We start from the raw sequence: 20,954 nt of genomic DNA on the forward strand, positions 1-20,954 counted from the left end.
GCATTTGTGAGAAAACTACTCATCTCATCCCAAAAGAGAACAACTCTGGACAGGTTCATCTAGCCTGTTTTAGATCTTGATGCAGAGATGAATAATGTTGCAGAGGCATCTTTCTCTCTGTTGATTATAGAGGGAGACTTGGCAACACACTCAGATGCAAACCATTGCAGTATAGAAGTCTCCACTGAACAGTGAACCCCACTCCCTTGTAATAGTCACTGTAATAGTGCTGGATGCCTGGTTCTGCTGTTCTGCCACCCGAAATACAACATGAGAAATGGGAACCTGTGCTAGCTCTTCCTGAACATGATTATCCTCCACCATCTTACAAAGAAAATTCTCCTTTGCTATTTAGAGACACAAGAACTACCAACCTAGTAACAGTTTGTTTCTCATTCAAGCTCATACATCACTGTATGCCATGAACATAGCAGGAACTACAAGTCTGCTTTCCACTGTCAAATTAAAAATAACAGTAATTAGCATATGCTTTCTGTGTCTGTCTTAAAATTTGAAAGTCTTTCTGTGCCTGTTTGGCCCACGGGTTGCACAGAAGTACAGGTTATACTGTTTCTATACACGGGACAATAAACTCACTGTAGAGGTGTTTTTGTGTTGACCTCATTTCTCTCTTAAATATTCCCCAGTAACAATTGCTTGAAAAGAAGGGCTATCACATGTGTAAATGCAACTTTAAACAACAGTCTAGGTTTCTGAGGCAAAACCTGTCTAGACATGGTAGCAGAATCATGCTTCTAAGAATACAATTATCTCTCAAATGGGAAATCAGATAAATTGATCAAATCAGATTATTTTTTTTTACCAGAATCCTATCCTACAAAAGACAAAGTGTTAGTTACATTGGGAAAAAACTCACGTTTTCAGAAAAAGAAGGTTTTTGAAATTAACACATTATGCTCCTGCTCTGGTGATCCCACTTAATAAGCCTTCAAGTTATGGATGTGTGTCTCTCCATAAAGCCAGCACACAAAACAGTATCATAGATGAGTTCACCAATATGGTTGGCATAGGTTTGCTTAGGGTGTAGCAAAAGAAACACTTGAACACACCAATAAATGCTTGGCTGTGCAGCTGGCAGGGACAAAATGTATAAACTCCTTTAAAGACAGGGAAGGGAGACGTAGCAGCAGCTCTAAAACTGTGACAGTTCTCCTGAATCAGCATTTTTCTGTACCTGACCCCTTCCAGGAAGGGAAAAACAAAAAATCAAAATCAGCATCTGCTATCAGAATTCTATGCATTGCTAAGCACAACAGACATCTTCCTAACACATGAAACTAGAGAATTAGGATTCATCTCCTGTGACCCAACAGAGGAAGAATGTAGAAAATGTGCTTAAAGGCCATTATTCATTGCTTTTACTTTATAGGTTAGCTGATAACTTCTAAATATTAAGAAATACCATCCCCAAACTCACCTACTTTTAAGAACCTACTGAGCTGCTGCCACATTATAATTGTAGTTATTATTTTATTATTGCCCCATTTTCTAAAAAGAATTTTCCAGTTCTTATAACAAAATTCCTTTGAAAGAGAAATTGCAATGACAACTTTCATGCAGGAAGCCCAGTATAATGTTTATTGGTTACTGTTGTTTCATGTTGGTTCTTGAGAAGTTGATTGTGGATTGATTGTTGGACCCAGAATGCACTGCTTTGATGGGGACAGCAGGGTCATTTTCATTTGCTTTTATCTACAGAGAAGAAAAAGACAATATGATATAATCTTTCAACAGAAAATCTCTGCTTTGCAATTTGTCACTCAGAGAGGTAATAATGGAGAAAGAGTGCTAGGAGCTAGAAAGAATGATTATTGCTCCCTCACGCTATTGCAGCTTTAGCCTTTAGTCCTCTCTATTACAAAAGCTTTCTCCCTTATGACAAAGGAAAACAAATAGGATGCTGCACTCTGTTGCTGCTACTGATGCCCGGGATGAGGTTCACTGTGAGGTAGCTTTAAAGGAATAATACAATGAAATGTGCAAAAGCTAACTTCACCCTCCCACCATTGCAGGTTTGTTCCTATCCTCATATTAATTAGCACTAAGAACAGACCCATTTTATATGAGGTGCGAACTGGGGCTTTACATCCATCTGTTGGGAAATCATTTCTCAAACTAGCTGATCTCATTGCTGGTACACATATGCACCCAAAAACTCAACCTGGATTTTGTCATGCTTACTGCCACCCACTGTCCCCCTGACCCACGTTAATCAAATCCCTTGCTGCAGTAGACAACATTTCAGCTGCAGTTGGCATACAGCAGCATCATGTCTCAATTGTGCTTGCTGAAGATCTTACCTAGTTCTTTTACTTTTTCCTGAAGCATTTCTTCTGTTTGGTAAACTGTTAAAGAGCGAGGTGTTGTCACCTAGTCCTTCTCGCCAGCTGCCGACAGAAAACTAACCCAGAAAAAGGAAGCTAATTGTTTTCCACTGGTTTAGCAAGTAAATCAGCTCACAGAAAGATCTGCTGAGCACCAGGGCATATACAGGTGAGGGAGTGTCAATAATCAAGCTACACACTGTGGACGCTGGAGAGGAAGGAAGGGGAGATGCTGGGTGTTATTCCCCTGTTACCAGCACTGAGCCTTACAACAGCTCAGCCATCCATTAGACCACTGCTGGCATTGACTGCAGCACCTCTACTGCATGAAGACAGCTGTTGTCTTTGCAAAACAGATCTCATCAGCTTAACCCAAACAGCACAATTAGTGGACAGTTATTGTCTGTAACACAGGGACACTAAAAAATTTAATTTTTCACATCAAGGTGATTTTTTGGGTTTTTTTTTTCTGTAAACCTGCAAGCCAAACATTTATGTTTTGTTTGTACTCCTGGTGCTAACTGAACTCAGGTTTTCTATGAGCCTTCATACCCATGTCTCAGTCTAGCAGTTAAACACCATTTGCTTCTCTCAACCTGACTTTTTAAATGAGGCTCCAATCAGAAAAAGGTCCTCCATACCTGGGCTGCTACACATTTTCATCAACTTTAAAGATACTGAGACAACTCGGCTTCTAAGAGGGCTTATTTCAGACAAGCCTGTCACAAGCTAGATGGCCTGCTACACTTTTGTTTTCTTGAAGTTTCCAAGAAGCATTAAGTAAAGTAGTTTTCACTAATCAAAAGAGACAGTTACCTGCAAGAGCCAAAGCTGGGGAATGAGCCTATTATTTTGGTGTGATGGATGTTGCTGAGATCACATCTGTATATGGTGCTCTCTTAACAGGAACAGGCTGGCAGACCTGCAGTAAAATATTTCAAATCTTTCATTGTTATTTGTCTTCCCCTTGCAATTGCTAATTGGACACAATGAAAATAGCAGTCCTATGATAACCCAGCTTTTTATGTTATGCATCCCAACACTTTCATCAAACCTCTCTCTTGAAAAGAACCCTTACACTGGGATTAAACTGTTCAGTTTTCAGCTTTCATCAGGAGCTGGGTGGCTCAATCTCTTCAGCAATGTAACAAAGCAATTCTAAACCCATTTTTTTAAAGAAACAACTGAGTATCTTCCACCTCATTTTTTTTATGCTTCTCCCTTCCTTAGTCCAAACAGATCTTGGAGTGGCAAAATCCCAGAGATTATGGCACAAATAATCAGGATATGCTAAAAGACAAGCACAAATCAATTAATCTGGTTGCTTCTGTGTATTTTTTTAATCTCAGTTCAGCTACTTCAGGATATCCCAGGAGAGAACAGGTACAGAGAAAACACACCTGAGCTGCTCTCCAGAACAGCTGACTCACTGCATGTTCAAGTTACAAGCTTGTTCTTTGTTAAAGTAATCACATTTTCCAGTGATGCTCTTAATACAGGTAAGAGAGGTTAATGAACATCAGTGAAACAAAGTGAATCCTGGCTTGTGTGGGTATCTACCATCCACTATCCCAGCTGCTGGCTACAGGAGGTTGAGCTGGTTGAAAAATCACTTCTGAAGACATGCTGCACTTGATGTTTTGGTTAAGAGAAAGTTCTCTCTAGCTTTGATGGGAAATGGAAACCACCATGTTCATGGAAGTCTTTCAGAATTCTGTAATTATCAAATTTCTTATAAATTGTAGTTTAGTTTTGATACTAATCTTCCTCTAACATGGCATATAAGGCTTTAGTGGAGATGCCAGGATTTGCAGTCACTAAAACTCAGCTATGCTTCAGGAAGCACCTAATTATCATTTAATAAGTGCAACATGTTCTCTTACATGAAAAGTAACGCCCCAAGTTTTTGCTGGTGTAATGCTAGTACAAATCTGTTTTCAACAGCTAGTTTCAATTACTATTACCTGACATTTATTTTGCATTAAAAGGCAAAGGGATCAACACTGCACAACAAAGTGCGTGCTGTAATAGTAAGCAGCCCTCATTAACAAAGTACCTAATATCTTCAGTGATGTCCAGTGGATTAAATAGACTCACAGGCACACACAACTTTGTGTATGATATATATCCCACTGAAGACAGACCCAAAGGACTACGATTTCTAAGAGGAACACTGCAAAGAGATTCTATCTAGATTAAAAATGCAGAATGAGTCTACTGTAGGTAACCAGTTCTCACTATTTAGCCTGTGAGACCATCTTATCTGCAGCTAGCCATAGAATTGCATGACTTTTGGAGCAATTGTTTCAATTCAGTCACATGTTCAGTGGAAAGGGAAGATCTTTTATCTGGACAATTTCACAGTTAGGACTACTGGCTCGCTTTTCTACTAGTCTGGGAAGTCCAGGCACAGATTATTTCATTTGCCCTTCCCTTCCCTGAGAAACATTAACCTTCATTCACATTGAAAAGGTGAATAGAATATATAAAATTTGTGGACAGATTTAAATGAGGAATCTGGTTTCAAAATAAAAAGCAAAGTAGAAACAGCATAGATGCTAACATAATGCAAGTGAAAAATCTCTCTAGTTTATCTAATTTACACTGACTTGTTCTGGCACCAAAAAAAAAAAAAGTGTTCCTTCATGTTTGGAAAACCCCCAAATGCAATAATCTGTTTTCTGTTCTTAGCTCCCAGGGAAAAACTGTGTGGTCACATGGGGACTTCCCTGCCTATCCACTGTATTATATGTATCAACTTGCAGACAGCCCACCAGCTCCTGTGAAAGTGTGGTGTTTGGAGGAAAGCCTCACTCAGCCACTTTTCCATGCCTTTCTCAGTCCATCAAGACAACAGCAGGAAGAAATATACAGAATTATACTGGAAGCATTTCAATGGGCCATATCTTACATGGATCCTAGTCTGATTCAACTTTTAGATCCTGCAGTGAATCCCACTGATTCAGGCTGTGATTTTAAAATACATTTTATCTGGGTGCTTTTGAAAATCCTACTCACAATAAGTAACACTCAGGATGCAAAAGCATTCTTCATGAATGCTTCCATGGTAAATAAGCACTGAAAATTCAATCTTCATGTATTTTGCAATATTTCTCTTAAAAAAAAAAAAAAAAAAAGAACAAGAGCTTGAACAGAACTATCTTGGTCCAGCAGTGCACTTTGCACATGTTCAGTTTTTAACACATTCTTGCTGGAACACAGCAAAGTGTTCAACATTCTACAGGGCTTAGATCCAAATATCTGATCCATGAAAGATTTAGAAAATTATTGATTTCTTCCTCAGTGTAAGATTTCCTCCTGCATATGATGTGAAGCCTCTCTGATTTTCAGTGAAATCAGTGATGAAATGTAACAGTTAGATTACTTATGAGCAAAACTTTGCCCACTTTTATTGCAAGTGGGAAGTGTTTATTTTAAAAAGTACCCAGGCTTAGTCTATGAGCTGTACAGACTACCCTACAAGCAGAAACTAGTCTATGATATTTTTCTGTAAGATAAAGAGCAATAAAAATTGAGTCCTTAGTTTCATTTCCTCCCACCTTGGCAGATTTTGTTTAGTAAGGGAAATTACCATTGAATCCCCAAACCTCTCTTCCCAAGAGCTAGTTATCCTCATGTTGTACAAAGCATTACAGAGATTTATTATTTTAATTAACCTGCTCCCGCTGCCTGACTCGTTTGTAGACATATGGAGGGAATGGTGGACGGGAGACATATTTGCCTTCTCCTGCTGTGACATTGAAAGCTCCACCTTCATAAACTACTTTGCCTCTTGAAATTGTCGCAACTGGGACTCCATGGCAGACCATTCCTTCAAATATATTGAAATTGTTGGCTTGGTGATGTGTCTTTGCAGATATTGTCCTGTGTTTACAAAACAAAACAACGCCCAAAATTACTATGATCCTTGCATTTTACTTCATTATAAATTTTTGAGAAATTGATAAAGGAAGAAAATTTAGCAGCATTATTAAACTATGACACTGTACAGTACATCATGGAACAGCTGTAAAAATAGGATAGAGCAATAACATTTCATTGAACAGTAATTGCATTTCAAAAGAATGAAAAGGGAGAGTAAAAGACAGAACTTTGCAGCCTTGAAATGTAAAATTTTCCACTAGGAAGAGATTAGTGGGGAAAAAAAATCAGGTTGTAATATTTTATTTGAATAACATGATTTCATTCTGCCTTGTCAAGCAAATATCTGTGCACAATAAGGTCAGAAAAAGCTCTGACCTTTTAGCTAGAATGACTTGCAATTTCAAGTTTGAAAAGTATGGCTGCAATGTTTCAAAGATTGAGACTCACAAATAACACAAAGACTATTTCACTGGAAAGTCAGTAGATGGTAATGAATTTTGGTAAATCTTAATGTGATTTGGATTGATCCAGTGACTGACAGCACAAATATCTCGATGCTACTAAATAATAATGACAACGTCACACTTCTACATACCTTTCCTCCAAGGGTATTAAGCAAATTATAATTTTAGACCTCAACAGGACTCATTTGAGCTATGGTGTTATTGCTCTGTTTATGCATAGACCTCATTCTTTATGATCACCATTTTTCTAGCCAATTTCTCCAACCCTAACTGGCTACATTAAAGGCAGAGCCAATGCTAGAGCTGACATTAGCATCTGGAAGTCCAGGCTGTGTATACTTCCTTTATTATCTACTTTCCCTACTGATCTACTTACTATCTACTGTATCTAAAATGGGTCACAAGATTTTGAATTTTAGTTAATTATTGTGTTAACTTCCTGTTTCCAATCTACAGATATATTTTTTTTTAATAACTTGGAGAGTTTACATTTTTATTGTCATCTGTAATTTCTGAAAGGAAGGAAGCTTCATGCTTTTGGCTAGCAGTCAGAATTTTCCAGAGTAGGTGCTCACACAATCAAAAACCTATCATGCATATATAGCATTAACATTATTCCAGAGACTGCATCTTTTGAAAAAGAATTATCAAAGTCAAAAGTAATATGAAATATTAATGGATTAAAATATTGATCTGTTTGGAGAAGAAATTTTCTAAAACTTTAGTTAACATCCTTATCAAAATGAGAAAACCACAACAAAATCTGTATCTTTCTTGAACTATAGCCATTTTCAAAAGTAATCACTTATACAGAGGAAAAAAGAATTTGTGGAAGGAGACTTAGCTTTCCTTTCATATTGTTCTGTTGAACTAAGAGAAATGGTTCTACTAAGGTCTACATTTAAATCTTGGTGGCAACTGACTTTCCAAAGGCTGTATACATAGAAATACTCTCTATGACCAGTCTGCCCTAGGAATAAAAACTTTTCCTTATTCAGCACACCTTGGACAGAAAACTTATGCATGCCTGCTCACCAGTATCAGCATCATCTTGCAGATTCACAGTGGAAAGAGTGAGCAATAGAGGTTAGACCTCTCTTGTATTCACTGGTCCTATGAATACTGTCGAACAACTTTATCCATGGGTGTTACAATAGCCCTACCAAGAGTTTGTGAACATATTCCTCTAGCTTATTGCATTACCCTTATGAGTCCAACGCTAGAACAGTAAGTAAGAACAACTGTAATATAATTATATTTAGCATTCTCTGGGTATACATCATGTCTATTTGCACAATAGCACTGGGACATGAAAAGAAAAATGGAAAAGGTAATTTGAGCAAACGAACAGAAAAATAAGCAAGATACTTCAACTCAACATGGGAGCTGTTTAAATGTGCTAGAGCAGGATCACTAGAGGTAAACACACCTCAGAGGTAAGTATGTCCTTCAGAAAGATACAAAATGAATGGAAGTCAGCACAGATAAACCTCACAATATGACAAAACACATTTCCCAGAGCTTGTCTCAACAGCAAACTCGTATAGAACTCATTTATAACTCTTCTGCTGAAACAAGCCTTAGGTCACACTGCCCTTTCTAAAGGTGAAGCGCATTCTCCCTGATGGATATCACAAAAATTCATCTGTGCTTTAACCCTTTGATGTTATCAATGGCAGTGAAAGTTTCAGGTAGCAAGTGAACAACCAATTAACACAGCACTAGATGGTATGCTTGGATCTGAAGCTCACAACTCAGCAACCTTATGCAACTGTTTACTGCTGTATCAGCCATTTCAGTAGCAGGCAGCTTGCTGGGAATTGTAGTGAAATTCCACTATTTGCTCCGAATGTCTGAACACTATTGGTCACTCAGCTAATAGCAAGAATGGCTGTAGCTTACTTATCATCCAAGAAACCAAGACTGCCACCATAGTGAAGTGTAACATAACAGCTGACTCCAGCATCCTAAGTGATGCCTGATGTAAAGGTTTACTCAATATGAGAGCAGATTCTGACTCCAGGCTTCAAAAACCTGTATTGGATTTCTTTTATAAAATTTGTAAAATTCTCTAATTCTAGTTATAAATTACAGTGGCTCTTGTTTCAGGCAACCCTTTCTCAAACAGAGACTGAGATCAGAATGATTACTTCAACATGTAAAAGATCATTCTCCTCTGCAAAGAGGATACTGTAAAGACATCAGGCCCTGTTTTGTTCCTACTTACATCAGTGTTTCCATGTAATTCACTTCAGCTGCTTTTGATACACCTGTCTTGCAAAGACATTTTAGGCTGTCAGTATAAAAATTGACATTCCTCTAGTACCAAAGAGGAAGACATGCTTCTGAAATTGTTTTTTTTTTTTCAACGCAGTGCTTCTGTCCAACTAATTTACAGCTAAAATAGCAATTATTTTAGTCTAAATGCAATTACCAGATTTTTTCTGACTGTGTGAGGATTCCTGTATTTATTTATGCTCTATGTGAGAAAGGACTTTACAGCCACTCCTAGAAAATTATATCTAAATAAACTACAAACTGAAGTTTGAAATTTAGAAAAGAGCATCAGATTAGACTAACGCAGTAAGCTGTTGGGTGAAATTCAAGATTGTACAGGTGGTGAGCTGAAAAGTTATGCCCTGAAGGTTTGTTAAGGAGTTAGAGGTACCAGTTTTCAGTTCAAGTCAAACACAACCCAGGACCATCATAAACATGTCTACGCCTCAGTCAGAGCCTGAAATACTAAATAGTGAGTTACAGTCAGGCAGGAGGGGGAACTGGATGAAGGGAAACCATTAGACATTAGAATGATCTTCTACCCCTCATAATGCATAGGACATGAAGCTACATCAGCCCAGCGAAGGTGGATCTGTTGGACTGGAGTGAGCTCTAGAACCTAAACTTTGACTGCTGTGAGCATTATCACTTTAATTTTCAAAGTGGGCATAAGAAAATGAAGAATTTAATTACTTTCAATGGAAAGTGGGTGCATACCTCACAGTTTTGTTAAAAAAATTCCAGGTACAGGAATACAAAGGAATTCTGTAGTTGACAGCCCTTGGGTAAAAATAGCTGCTCAACGTCTCAGTAAAAGGAGGACACCTATTCTATAATTATTTAATTAATTAATTTAAAATATAGTAATGAAGGCAGTTAACATGACCCGAGTCCATTGTTGAAGAGAAAACAACTGTTTCATTGACAGCTGCCATAGAAAACCAACTTATGTAAGAGTGAATATTTGAGCTGTAAGCAATTTCTCTCTGTGCTTACAGTGCAGTATCTCTAAGCTTTTTGGAGCTGGGGGTAGGTGAGAAATGCCAGTTTGCTGAGGATAGTATCAGCTTTTGCGAGTTGCCTCTTCACATCACTTTCAGATGCCTTTGAACTCTCCATATTGTTAACCGGCTTTTCTAAAATCTATAAAAAAATAAATAGAACATTCATCTTTCTGTGCTGTCCTAAGCCACCACTCATTTATAATGATAATTAAGTTGAACTTTGTTAAAGAGTCAGTTTTATTAAAAAGAAAGCAAAGGAGGGGAAAAAAAGAGAGGAAAAAGAAGAAAGAGAAAGTCTTAAAATCTATGTGTAAATATGCTAGCTGTAAGCCTATAATGTGGATTAAAACCCCCATGGCCTATTTTATATTAAGGAATTGCAATAACTGCACATGCAAATATATGCAGGCAACTATTCGTAAAGTTGTATTCCTAGCCTCTTAAAAAATATCTTTAAATAAGCATTGCCTTTCACTAGTCATATGAAGTGAGGAGATTTGCGGATAACAGATGCAAGAAGAGGTAAGAAGTTAATGTTTGCGAGCTCCAAGTAGAAGTGAATTATCTGAGGGATCAGGTCTCTATTTCATGCAATCATATCTCCTAAAATTCATTGTTTTAAGATGGGTAGAGAATAGCAACAAAATTATTTTTCTGATTACGGTAAGTAACTCATTTGTCAACAATACCACCAGTCTGGTCCTATCAATCACTCCAAGCTGATATGGGATGGAAGTGAAAATTGTCAAACTGTATAATGGTCAGGAGGGAAACAGTAATGAGAAATTAAGCTTGCAGAAAAGCATAACAAGAGAGGAAAATACAAATTAGTCTATTCAATGACTAAAGAAGATCTGGAAGCGATTACCAGGGAGAAAAAGGCAAGGTTATATAAGGAGAAAATAAGAAAGACTTAATTTTTTTTTTGTAACATTTCTAAGATTCAGTTCTCTAAAGAGAGCAGCTGACATTTCGTGAGACAGCAAGTTACTAGGGAAACGTACATCATGCTCTCTCACAGAGGCTTATTTTGTTACAGTTCACAGAACCACAGAGCCATTGAGGTTGGAAAGCATCTCTGGAGATCACCTATTCCAAGCCCTCTGCTCTGATCAGGGTCAGCCAAAGTAGGTTTTTCAGGGCTGTGTCCAGTCGGGTTTTAAGTACCTCCAAAGATGGAGACTCCACAATCTCTTTGGGCAGCCTGTGCCAGTGTTTGATCACCCTCACAGCAAAAAAAAGCTATTTCTTATGTTTAAATGGAATTTCCTGTGTTTTAATTTGTGCCTGTTGTTTCTTTCTCCATGTCCCCCTAATTTGAGATAACAGGCCTCTGACAGGAACTCTAATTCTAGTGAATTAGTGTACATTCATGCATGCACATGCTTGTACTTGTGAAAAAGCATATGGGGTTATTGAAAATGCTAAAACATACTTGTCCTATGCATACATATTTGTATGCCACATTATTTCATTTTGCCTCATTGTGTCTAGATGCAGTTATCCATATACTCAGTATTCAAAATTATGCTCATTCATCAAAAGAGTAAGACAGTTGCAGCATTATTTATTCTAATCATCTGTTAACATTTTGGTTTCTTCCTCTTTCATGTTATGAAAAATTACAGGCAGTTGCTTGGCAAAGAGTGCTTAAATGTTGTAACTTGTCCCCACTTAAGCCTGTGAGGCTAAAGACTTGACTACAAATGAGACAGACATGGGCTGCAGACTTTGGTTCTAACAAATGCAAAAGATTTATCCACGAACATATCTACACACAAACAAAGGCACTGAGGGAACATATACCAGCAGACTGGGGCACTCTGACTTCTCGCTGATTTGCATCCAGTGACTGTTTCCCATAAAATGCGTAAATACTGGAAACGGGCTAGAAACCACGTCTTCCCCTAGTCATGTCATAGCACGCAGATTACAGAGTAACACGTCCTTTTCCTCCCTCTCCTCCTCACCTCGGGACTCCTGCATTCCCTCCTAACCAGGGACCCCGCTCCAGCAGCTGTGCACTTGGGACTGCAGCCATCACTGCTGTGCTCAGGGTTGAGCCCAGCTCCATGGGCACACGTGGGGCACATGCTGGGTCCGCCAAAGAGGGCCACTCCAGTGGAGTCCAAGGAGGATGGGGTGAGAGACTGCTACCTGCACAGCCAGCTCTGCCTCCGCATTCAAAAAGTACCTAACTTTTAGGCTGTCTTTGGTAACTGGAAAAAAAATGTGGGTGAGGCTTCCCAGACTGCACGTTGTTATAATGAAGTGGCTGGACTTAGAAAGTTAAACTCCATTTGAGACAGGTTTTTTATCCCTATTGGTGTTGGATCTTGCTTTTGAGGCCTGAGCCAGGGCTTATTTACAAGGCTCCGATAGGCTACAGTGAGTTTATTGAGCCCTAATATCTTCCAGGAGCTGAATGTCTCTTATGAGATCTTCAGCACCTTCTGCCCCTACTTTACAAGGGATGCTCAGCTCTTTTCACAGACTGAATTGGGTACTGCAGTATTTAGATTCCTTGCTGAGCATTTCTGAAACAAGCCCTAGAGATTTTGTATTCTTGCTTGCTTTCAAATCGCTAAAGGCATCAGCTACAGAGAACGCTGACTTGCTGACAGGTGACATTCCCTTCTCCTTGCTTACTTTGCCCTCTCCTTCCGGAACAGTCTTTACAGTTGCCTTTGTTTCACAGACTTGGGGCTGTTATATTATTTGTGTGCAGCTGAAAGAAGTCAGTGAAGATTCTTGATCAAAACACAGATTAAAATAAGATGGTACAGTGAGTACACATTTGCTGCCTACATGCTTTTTTCCAAGGAGTTCTCACAAAACAATCCTGTGTGCACAGGCTGTACTTGGGATGCTGAGGGTGTTGAGGTCTGGCAAGATGATGTTTAGTAGCACATGGCTGCAATAAACCAACAGGTCCCTTTGGTATTTGTGTGTTCTTTAATGAATATGCAATGAGTATAAGGAAGCTAAGAAACAGACCTAACCTGGCAGAACTCACAACCCGTCTTTTCTAATGCAGTTTCTAAAGAATTTATACATTTAATGTATACATTCCCAATACTCTTTGCTTTCATGCAGACATGCTAAAACCAGTATTTGGAAGCCTTTAAGTACAGTAGCAAATCTGATTACTGTTCATGTAATATTGTTTGCAGAAATTACCATAAAATGCTACAGAAATAGGCCAGTCAATGAAGCTGACCTGTAGAAGGAAAGCCTCAGCTAAAATGGCAGAGTGCTGGAAGTGGAACCTTGAATTGCAATTGCTCCCAGCTTGCAGAGCTGTCACGTTGAATTCACTAGGTTCTTGCAACCTAGAAGGAGAAAATCCTGAATCCTCCGGTAGCACCCAACATGTTGCTATTTTGCAATGATGTGGGAGGGGAAATGCAGCTGAGTTTGTAGGCATATAAGTTTTTGTATTTTTTGAGAGCTTCGCTACCTTTCAGAATGACTTCAGAATCTTCCCTATAGAATTCCTCTGACACATTGTGATAATACTAGTTCCTCTCAGCAATATTTCAGCAATTGTCTAACTCTTTATGCTAGTATCAGCCGGTATTATAAGACTACAGCAACACAGCATCGAATCAGAACTGGAAAATTGCATTTTCCTCTCTTACGAGATTTAGATTTACAAACAAGAAAAAATGTCATGCTCAAAAGAGGAAGGACTTTGCAAGAAAGAGGAACAAGCGTATTGTGAAATTGAAAATCACTCCCCAGAGTCAACAAAAGCACATGAGGCTGCACCTTGTGTAATATCTTAAATGGCTGAAGTCCATTAGCTAGATCTTTTTTTTCTGCTGTGCTGTTTGTGCCCTCTTCAGGATTTGTAGTGAAATGAATAGACAAGCACTAGTGAGATTTATTTATACTTACTCATGTAGTTCACACAATTGTACCTGCAGAGAGGCTAGTTCCCAGCAAAGCCAAAGGGATAAACAATGGGAACAATACCAGATCAGAAAAAAAAGTATTGGCTGAACTTAAAATCAGCTTGCTCAGTAAGAAAATACAGTTTAATATTTGAAAAAATATTTGAAGAAAAACTGCACCTTTACAGCTGCAGTGGGCAAAAAGGCAATGAGAGCGCTCAGGAGAGAGTGAAAGGAGGAATAAGGAATGTTTGGGAGGCACAAGGATAAATAATTTCACAAGCTGACAAAGCACCTTGAGAACAATGTCAGAACTCTGCTATTCTTCCAGATTCATTTGTCCCCAGGCAGAGCAGAAGTGAGCTCAGAAAAGAATCCTTCAGGTTTTTTTTTAGTCAGAGTTCATAGCTCCACCATCCTGAAATAGCTCACTGCTAGTATCTCAAAATATGCTTGCTCAACATGCCAGAAGGCATAATGCACGTGAAAATCTCTCTGACCCAGTGCTGGGCAGGCCTCTATGTTTATTGGGGTTGACACTCCTAAAACTTCTTTTGCTGGTGTTGCCATTTTTTTGTGGGACTTCTGAATAGCAACCTCCATGTCCTCAGGCTTTGCAGCTTAAAACACAGAATGCTTTTCCTCTAACTCTCACACATTTTTCGTACTCAAGAATATACTGAAATTAGTGACAAGTGCATTATCAAAAATTCACAAACCAGAAGATTGGTCAGGAAAATTTTGGTTGTGTAAGGTATATCCAGGATTTGGGCTTTTCTTCCTCCATTTGGCTTCCAAAATCAGATTTGCCCAGTAATGTTTTGAAACTTTTCTCTACTATGAGGAGAGTCTTCAACTCTTTTTTTTAAAAATAAAAGCTGAAAATCTAATGCCATCTGAGTTACAACAGCTCAGGCTTTAGGAACACCAAACATAGTGGTACCTTGATGAAAGCTGCCCATACTGTCATCATGCCCAATACCCCACAAAGCTCATCTAGGGTTAGTGATTGCTATCTTCTGTGGATTTACTATTTGGATGACACTAATGAATAGATTTCAAAGAGGGCCAACATGTGCCGTCAGGGCAGTTGTACGCTCACACTGCTCACTAGAGCTGAGCCCAAGACAAAAGCACCATCCCAGCACACCACCTGATCTGCTGCTGCTGCTGCTATGTGCAGGGCTGGATGTGATCAGATGCAAGACTCAGCTGTTAGAAGTGCCTGCAGATTTAAGCTAACCTGCTCAACATTTGAACAGTGGAGATGCACTTGCACAGCCCATAGGCATCTCAGCTGAGAAAGACAACTCCTCAGGTGAGCTGGCTCTGTGACAGACGGCCGCCAGACCACTTCCAGGCAGTTCAAACAAGACCAGGATGGGCACAAAAGCCAGACACTGTATGCTCTTTGTAGCAAAAATGTAGCATGCCATCAAGTCATGCAGGTTGAGACATAAGCACACCTGTTGTTGTTGTGAGTATTCTAGCAGACTTACTGAGCACAAAATCAGAAAACTCCTTAAATGCACAGCTTCAGCTTCAGAACTAAGCTCACTCCTGGCTCTACCACTATATTTGCTCTATCAGCTAGGGAGCATACATTAGGAGGTCAAGACATCACCGTTTCACCACCCATCCTGACCACCTTTGAATATGTTTGAAGTAGCTCTAAGTTCAAAACACAAGCTTGCAACGGGTCATTCTGCAGGAATGCAGGCTCCTCTCCCTTCTTTTTGCAGTGGGAGGAAGCTAAACGTACTCTAGCACTTAACAGAGTTACTCTAAGATCCCAAAGTGGTTATTTTTACTCTTAGGACACCAAGCCCTGGTAGCATAATGTACAGACCTTGTTATTTTTGCACTTGGTCAGCAATCTAGGAGAATTTTTTTAAGTCCATCTAGAGATCAAAGATCTCTGCTTACATACACTATTCTAGGAGACAAATAACCTGTAAATAATTCACATGAAGTGCTGTTGAAAAACACCAAAACCTTACCCCAAAGGCTTATTGCTGTACAGAGGCTTTGAGATATTTCTTCCTGCAGAGAGGCTGGATGGGAGGAAATAACTACCCATACATACCTTGTAGCTTTGGGATCCCAAATCACAATGTCAGCATCAGAACCCACAGCGATTCTCCCCTTCTTCGGGTAAAGGTTAAAGATTTTTGCTGCATTTGTGCTGGTAACAGCTACAAATCTGTTTTCATCCATTTTTCCACTGTACTGCGGAAGAGTACACAAAAGCAAACTCATTACTTTTTTAAACAAGGAATGAAAAAAATGTTCTTGTTGTTGAAAAGGCTAGGATGAATGACAGCTCTCTGCCAACATGACATCAATTTTTTTTTTAATGTCATAGCGAAGAGTTTAAAAGAAATAAAAATAACTATTTGTCTCAGATGCACATATTGCAATTTACATTCACTGAATACCATAACTTTATCCTACTTTATGCCATAGCAAAGGGAGAAAGAGACAACTTTAAAGCCAAACTCCCTGTGAATCCAGTCCCAAGTCAACTGAAATCAAATTTTTTAGCTGGCTTTGAATCTGTAGTTCTGCTCAAGTTTCCTCAGGAGACATAACAGCTCTCAAGTATCTAGGTTTTGGAAAATAGTGAGACAGTATTAAGGAGAGCCTAGAACATGATAAAGGAGAGGCAAGTCACAATGAGTGATACAGGAAAGGTGATTTGCAAGTATCTTCAGCAATAACACAGAGGATAGCACAGTTCAGTAAACATTTGAGATCAAGTAGTATAAAAAGCACATTTGCTGATGTGACACATCAGCAAAATCGCAAACAAGAATGGATACACATGTGTCTTCAGACTGTCCACTGCTACGTATCTAATTTAATCCAGCCTCCATGACTGTTTGCTCAGAAAGCCAGCTACACTGGCCATAATATTGTGCATAGGTCAGTCTAGAAATCAGAATGTCACAAAAACATGTTTGTATGGTGGCCTGTCAGCAGCCATCTGAGAAGAAAAGCATAACAAAAGTGGTGAACACTGCTCTTCTAAATAATGGTGTGTGGGAAGGGAGGGAAGTTTTCCAGAAAAACTCTCACAGCCGTGTAATATTTTACAAGTAAGAAAAGGGAGGATATTACTGATTGAAGAACCTTTTGAAAAATCATCTTGCCCAACAGGATACACTGTTCAAAAGCAGCACTGATGTACATATTCATGTCTCACTTTCATACTAACCACAAGCTACATTGTATTCCAGTTTACACCATAAATAATCACACTAGAACTATGCCACAGGTGAATATAGGCAGAAGTCCACTTTGTACTTTTGACAAATAAATACGCTCTGCAGTGCATTATCGACAAGACTTCACTGCTGCAAGAGAACTTAATATTAATTAGAAAGTTGAACTAGAGCCTCTGGAACTTAACAGTATTGTATTAGCCAGAATAATCGTAACACCCAGTAAACAGCAGATCCCTCACCAGACTGCCTCACAGCCCCCCTCATGAGGCTACTCCACATCCCAAAAGCCTGGCCACTAGCTTTCATATTTATATTTGTTTAGAACCTGAAGGGCATTTCATGTTTATATTTGTTTAGAGCCTGAAGGGCACTGTCCTAAGAAGCACCAAGCATTCTTGTGATGGCCCTGATAATCTGAAGTCAACGGAACTTGAAAGTGCTCATCTCATCACATCACAGGACTGAGCCATACATTAGAGAAGCAGTTCTTGTCTCTAGCTTGTTTTCTCTGGCTGAAAACAGAAATTAGAAGTTGACAGGCACACACCCAGTACGGAAGCTCCTCCAACAGCTAAATTTGAGAGAGATCAAAGAGGAAAAAATACTGAACTGACCAAATCGAAACTGTGGGTATCTCTTTCCTTTTACTTTCCTTTCATCTGTTGAAAAAAACGCTGCAAGTAAATGTACTGCACACTACTGTGGAAACAATAGCAGTCCTTTGCTGCTAAATGATGAAAATTGTTCTCTAGTGCTATTTTTTAAGCACTAACAATCTTCTTCTATCTCCCAGGACCATAAAGTGAGAGTTAGCAAGGGCTCTGTTATGGTATTTCATCAAAGGAGCTATCATATGTTAAATACACTTGATAAAACTGGAGAGTTGATACTGCTGAGAGATTATACTTCGTTGGAGAAATCAATTACCTCTATGTTCAGACATCTTGATATACTTACAACGCCTTTTTCCCATATAACAGACATTCTGTCTTCTACACCATTCACTCCATTAGGGATTTTTGTGAAGTCATCCTTCCCCAGAGCTTTCTGGCATATGTCAAAGGTGCAATTATCAGTCCCTGTCACAGATAGGTCATCACTATGGAGAAACAAAGTTCATTATGAATCAGAGCATGTACCAGACAGTGCCACATAGGAAAATCTGTTGCAAGACTGGGTAAAGCCAGTCATTCCTCTGCAAGGAAAAATTGAAATGCCCTGCCAGCCTGTCTTCAGTCCCATCGTCCAAGAGTAGCTCCACAGTAACAGCCAGTTCCCCTGTGAAGCAGTTTCCTCTTCAGAAACCCCTCAGAAGAAACTAAGCACCAAAAATAACACCTTTACTTTGGATACGTCAAAGGTGTCCCACAAATGGAAGACTGTCCCACTTTGCCCAGAGCAAGGGGCTTGGTTGCATCCTCACTTAGAGCATTTTTAGACTGTGTCACTCCACTGTGAAATCACAGACCTGCACAACCATCAGCCAGTGTTCAGGCATACCTTCACAGACTCTTTGGTCAAATTCAACCCTTTTGTGGCGTTAAGCTTTATTGGTAATGAAATACCAGCAAACCACACATTTTGTTAACTGCAGGTATCTGAAGGATACTTCTGTTCCTCCTTCCTTCTGAAGGAGATGTTATGAAGCAGACAACTTATATCTACTTTAAGAAGTGAGCAGCCTTAGTTTTTATGCAGTATCCAAATTGCACATGAAAAAGGCAGCTGACAGCAAAACCCAGAACCCCTAGCTGTGACCCACTTTTTACACATTTCCCACCAACTTACAGCCTTATTGTCCCCCTGGTCATGTTTCAATATTTGCTGCAGTTTTAGCAAGGCAAGGCTTATTGATTAAAATCAAATGAGGACAGAAGGTCACAAGAATTCAGAGAAAAAAAATCTGAACGCTTTCTAATTTCTGCAACAAAAAGTGTTTTTCATCTATGGTTTCACCTTCAATTTCTCATTCCTGATAATGTAACATGCTGTACTTAGAAAATCTCCAGGGCATCAACCTGCTATTATAGCCTCCAGACAGAATTTGCTGTGTATTTGGGCATTAGCTGTCACTGTTTGTTCATCTGCTTACTTGGCTAGTAAGTTCATGAGGAAACCAGGAGTAGATGGATCTGGTCTCAGTGGAGGTCCCATGACATATGCTGCAGCATGAGCCCAGTCTTTATTCCAGTAGTTGGTGCCATCGGTGCCAAGACTAGCAGCAATAGGCTCCCCATAAACCACCTTTCCTGAAAAATGTAAAGCAATAGTATCATCATCAAACAACATAAAAATGCTTATCTTGTATTTTCTCTGTTCTGGATCTTTTTGGTGGCAATGGATTTAAATTTGAATGAGTGTTTCAAATTAAACACCAACATATGGAAGGACATAATAAACTAAGCTATAACACAGCATCTCTGTTGTGAATATTCTGCTGATGATGTCCCAATATATTTCCTCATAAGAACATTGCTTGGGCAAGTATTTTAATTAAATTTTTGACAGATATATTATAATGGGTTTTACACATTGTTTACCAAGCATGTGATTGAGATTTCAAAAGGAACACAGTCCTCAGCTACATTAATTATGTTCAAGACCCATATATTTCTTGGTAGCACCTGTTTGGTGCTCTGAAATTATTGACTGTGTAACAATGTAAGTTAATATATACAGCATACAGGCTTTGCAAGGTGGTACTTTTAATTGTCAGGCTATGATTGTTCCAGGAAGAACAATATGGCACCAGACATAAACTAAAGAGTGTAAAAATATTTCCCAAATGAAAAACTCTAAGTAATTTAATTTTAAAAGTTATTTCCCAAATTTTAATCTTTAGTTCTTTGCTGCACAGTATTCTAGATTCCTCAGAAGAGGACACCAACCCAGACCAGCTGCTAGCCTTTGGATAGAGCTAACATATTTTAACTATTTTTTCCTCCTAGGAAACATGGGTTTGACACTCATCAGAACAAGAGGGGAGATGAAACAAGATGAGGAGGCAGTCCAGCCACTTTGCAGTTCTGTAGGCGACAGGTGGTAAAGCCCCTGACTGTGATGGTCACCAAAGAACCAGAGCGAGCTGGGACCTCACACACCCACTCATAGGCTGCTTGGTGCTGGTTAAAGGCAGCCTCTGCCGGATCCCAGCAAGAGCCTTCTCCCTCCCCTGTTTCCTACAGACAGTGAGTATCTTGCTATGGATCCCAGATTTCACTCCAGGCACAATTTTTATTAGAACTATCACTGCATTACCCCAGCAAGGGTTCAGCTGATAATTGCTTGGTGATAAAGAAAGTAACCTTTCTCTGGCTTTCTGCATGTCAGTCAGTCATACATTCACAGTACTGTAGGAAAACAACAAAGCAAACCTTTGCAGATTTCTCTCTGTACATTAGATTCTGGTACTTCTGTGAGCTACTGGATTATAACTGCTACACTAGCATAGGTAGCTACTGAGGAGCTCAATTCTTTTCAAAATATGTTTCCCACTGCAGTAGTGCCATTCCTTAAATCTTCTGTGCTAGACTTGCAAAAAGGCTTCATACCATTTAAAACCCATAGTTCTACAGTTATTTCTACAAGGTTTCAAGACTTGCTCTGACATTACTGTACCGTACATTTACTCCAAGTACTACATAGTATAACTTCTTCCACAACCTAAAGACTCCCTATTGGCATTATTAATTTGCTATAACCACCTCAGCATGACCTGACATGCTGAACATGCTTGTCTCATATTGACTCTTTGGCTTGGAGCATTTTAAGCTCCCAGTCCCACTTATCTACATATGTATTACAGATTTACACTTGGGCTCAGAGGGAGACCACCACCATTTTTTGGACTTGAAAT

The 20,954-nt window shown here is 39.2% G+C and overlaps 1 protein-coding gene across 1 annotated transcript in view; it reads right to left on the bottom strand.

The window, feature by feature from the left end:
- Nucleotides 1-1,498: 1,498 nt before the first annotated feature.
- The window catches only part of DPYS (dihydropyrimidinase), a 33,575-nt gene continuing 14,119 nt past the window's right edge, over nt 1,499-20,954 (bottom strand). The window contains exons 5-10 of the mRNA XM_075023797.1: nt 19,191-19,347; nt 18,056-18,197; nt 15,958-16,100; nt 6,023-6,230; nt 3,162-3,267; nt 1,499-1,713 (exon numbers count right to left, since the gene is read on the bottom strand). Of these exons, the coding sequence (XP_074879898.1) occupies nt 3,193-3,267; nt 6,023-6,230; nt 15,958-16,100; nt 18,056-18,197; nt 19,191-19,347 (725 nt within the window). The 3' untranslated portion in view covers nt 1,499-1,713; nt 3,162-3,192. The remainder of the gene's footprint in view (nt 1,714-3,161; nt 3,268-6,022; nt 6,231-15,957; nt 16,101-18,055; nt 18,198-19,190; nt 19,348-20,954) is intronic.

This window comes from Buteo buteo, chromosome 3 (genome assembly GCF_964188355.1).
Source record: "Buteo buteo chromosome 3, bButBut1.hap1.1, whole genome shotgun sequence".
NCBI classification, from domain to species: domain Eukaryota; kingdom Metazoa; phylum Chordata; class Aves; order Accipitriformes; family Accipitridae; genus Buteo; species Buteo buteo.